The 2,100-nt window shown below is 42.3% G+C and overlaps 1 protein-coding gene across 1 annotated transcript; it reads left to right on the top strand.

Annotated features, from left to right (window-relative positions):
* The first annotated feature begins 297 nt into the window (after positions 1–297).
* On the top strand, positions 298–1,243 carry LOC102888454 (olfactory receptor 56-like). The gene is given in 3 exon segments (XM_015598011.1): positions 298–439; positions 442–573; positions 576–1,243. Coding segments are annotated over 3 exon segments (942 nt in total).
* The last annotated feature ends 857 nt before the right edge of the window (positions 1,244–2,100 follow it).

Genomic DNA, 2,100 nt, shown 5'->3' with positions numbered 1-2,100 from the left:
AGATTGTCCAAAGATCCTAGGATGGATAAAATAAGTCAATTTATACTCTTTCTGGCACCAATACATACCAATACGGATACGTGATTTAATTCTATGAGCTAAAATGGCTCCTGTTGGTGTGTTGGGAGATAAAGCAGTGCTGCATTCTGTGTCCCAAAGCTTATGTTGTTGAGGCCTCGTGAGTGACAAAGAAAATAGCTGGCCAAAGATGTGCAATGCAGAGGTCAATAAAGAAATAACAATCAATCCAATACTCTTTGTCCACTTTCTCGGGTGACCAGGAACAACAACAAAGCCATGGAGATGTGGCTGAACCGATCATCCACAGATGGCTTCATCCTCTTGGGCATCTTTTCCCACAGTCTGACTGACCTTGTCCTCTTCTCTGCAGTTACGGGGGTCTTCACAGTGGCGCTCTGCGGGAATGGCCTCCTCATCTTCCTATCTTCACAGATCCTCGACTTCATACACCCATGTACTTCTTCCTCAGTCAACTCTCTCTCATGGACCTCATGTTGGTCTGTGACATTGTGCCAAAGATGGCAGTCAACTTCCTGTCTGGCACAAAGTTCATCTCTTTGTGGGCTGTGGCATACAAATTGGCTTTTTTGTCTCTCTTGTAGGATCTGAAGGGCTCTTGCTGGGACTCATGGCTTATGACCGCTATGTGGCCATCAGTCACCCACTTCACTATCCCAGCCTCATGAATCAGAGAGTCTGTCTCCAGATTGCTGGAAGTTCCTGGGCCTTTGGGATACTAGATGGTTTGATTCAGATGGTGGCAGCCATGAGTTTACACTACTGTGGTTCAAGGAATGTGGACCACTTCTTCTGTGAGGTGCCAGCTTTATTGAAACTGGCTTGTGAAGACACATCTCTTTTTGACACTCTGCTTTTTGCTTGCTGTGTCTTCATGCTGCTCCTTCCTTTCTCCATCATCGTGGCCTCCTATTCTCGCATTCTGAGGGCTGTACTCCATATGCGCTCTGCTCAGGCCAGTAGAAAGGTTCTGACCACCTGTTCCTCCCACCTGACAGCTGTCTCTCTCTTCTATAGGACAGCCATGTTCATCTACCTGAGACCTAGGCGTTACCGGGCCCCACGCCATGACAAGGTGGTCTCCATCTTCTACATAGTTCTCACCCCTATGCTCAATCCCCTCATTTATAGCTTGAGGAACCGGGAGGTGATGGGGGCCCTGAGGAAGGGGCTGGACCGTTGCAGGATTGGCAGCCAGCACTGAAGGACCAGGCCATCCTGTGCCTGGCTCTGGAACCTCTTGGCTCTGTAATGTTGGGTAAATAATCACTATGTGAGTCTCACTAATAATGAGAATCATGACATCTAAAGGTTTAGAGAGGTCTTTTTAAACCCTAAAGCAGTACTCTCTATCTCTGGTGAAAAATACAGCTTTTAACCATATAATCTTTTGAACTGTTTCTTCTGTAAAATACATTAAACAAAATGTAGGACTTTACAAACTCAAGCACTGTGTAAGCACTGAGATTTCTATAACTTGCTATTTAAAAGTGGAATTCCTTCCACCATTGAAGGATGCTCTGAGCTTAACTTCATAACTCTATCGCTAATATCTATTATTTATTCAGAGCCTGCCATGTACTGGGCATTGTGCTATGTTCCTTATGTGTATATAGAGATAGAACTTGTCTCTTATTTGTATAATGTCTCACTCTAATGTCTTAGGTGAAAATTCTCCAGATGACAGAAAATAAGCTTATAAAATTCTCTTTAGAGTTCACTCACCTTTCACCTTGTAAAACTGGGAACTTTATAAAGATTCTTTCAAGTCTATTCTTCAATGAATAAAGTACAAAGTCTTTGAGATTCATAAAGAAAGAGGTAAAGACTTGTTTATTGATGTATTCACAATATCTGGCAAGTAGGAAATACACATGAAAGTGCTGTATATACACACTCCTCAGGGAAATTAATTACTTTTCATCATGTTAGTTCCTGTAACAGAAAAATTAACTATACTATTTCCCTATGGGGGATTCAGATTGGAACACAAATGGCAGAATTTGATCTGTTATTTGAAAACATATTTCAGACATTTTTATTCGAACCATTGGTATTAGT

Source organism: Pteropus alecto, unplaced genomic scaffold (assembly GCF_000325575.1).
Source record: "Pteropus alecto unplaced genomic scaffold, ASM32557v1 scaffold78, whole genome shotgun sequence".
Classification (NCBI taxonomy): domain Eukaryota; kingdom Metazoa; phylum Chordata; class Mammalia; order Chiroptera; family Pteropodidae; genus Pteropus; species Pteropus alecto.
This window is presented reverse-complemented; position numbering and strand designations above follow the sequence as displayed.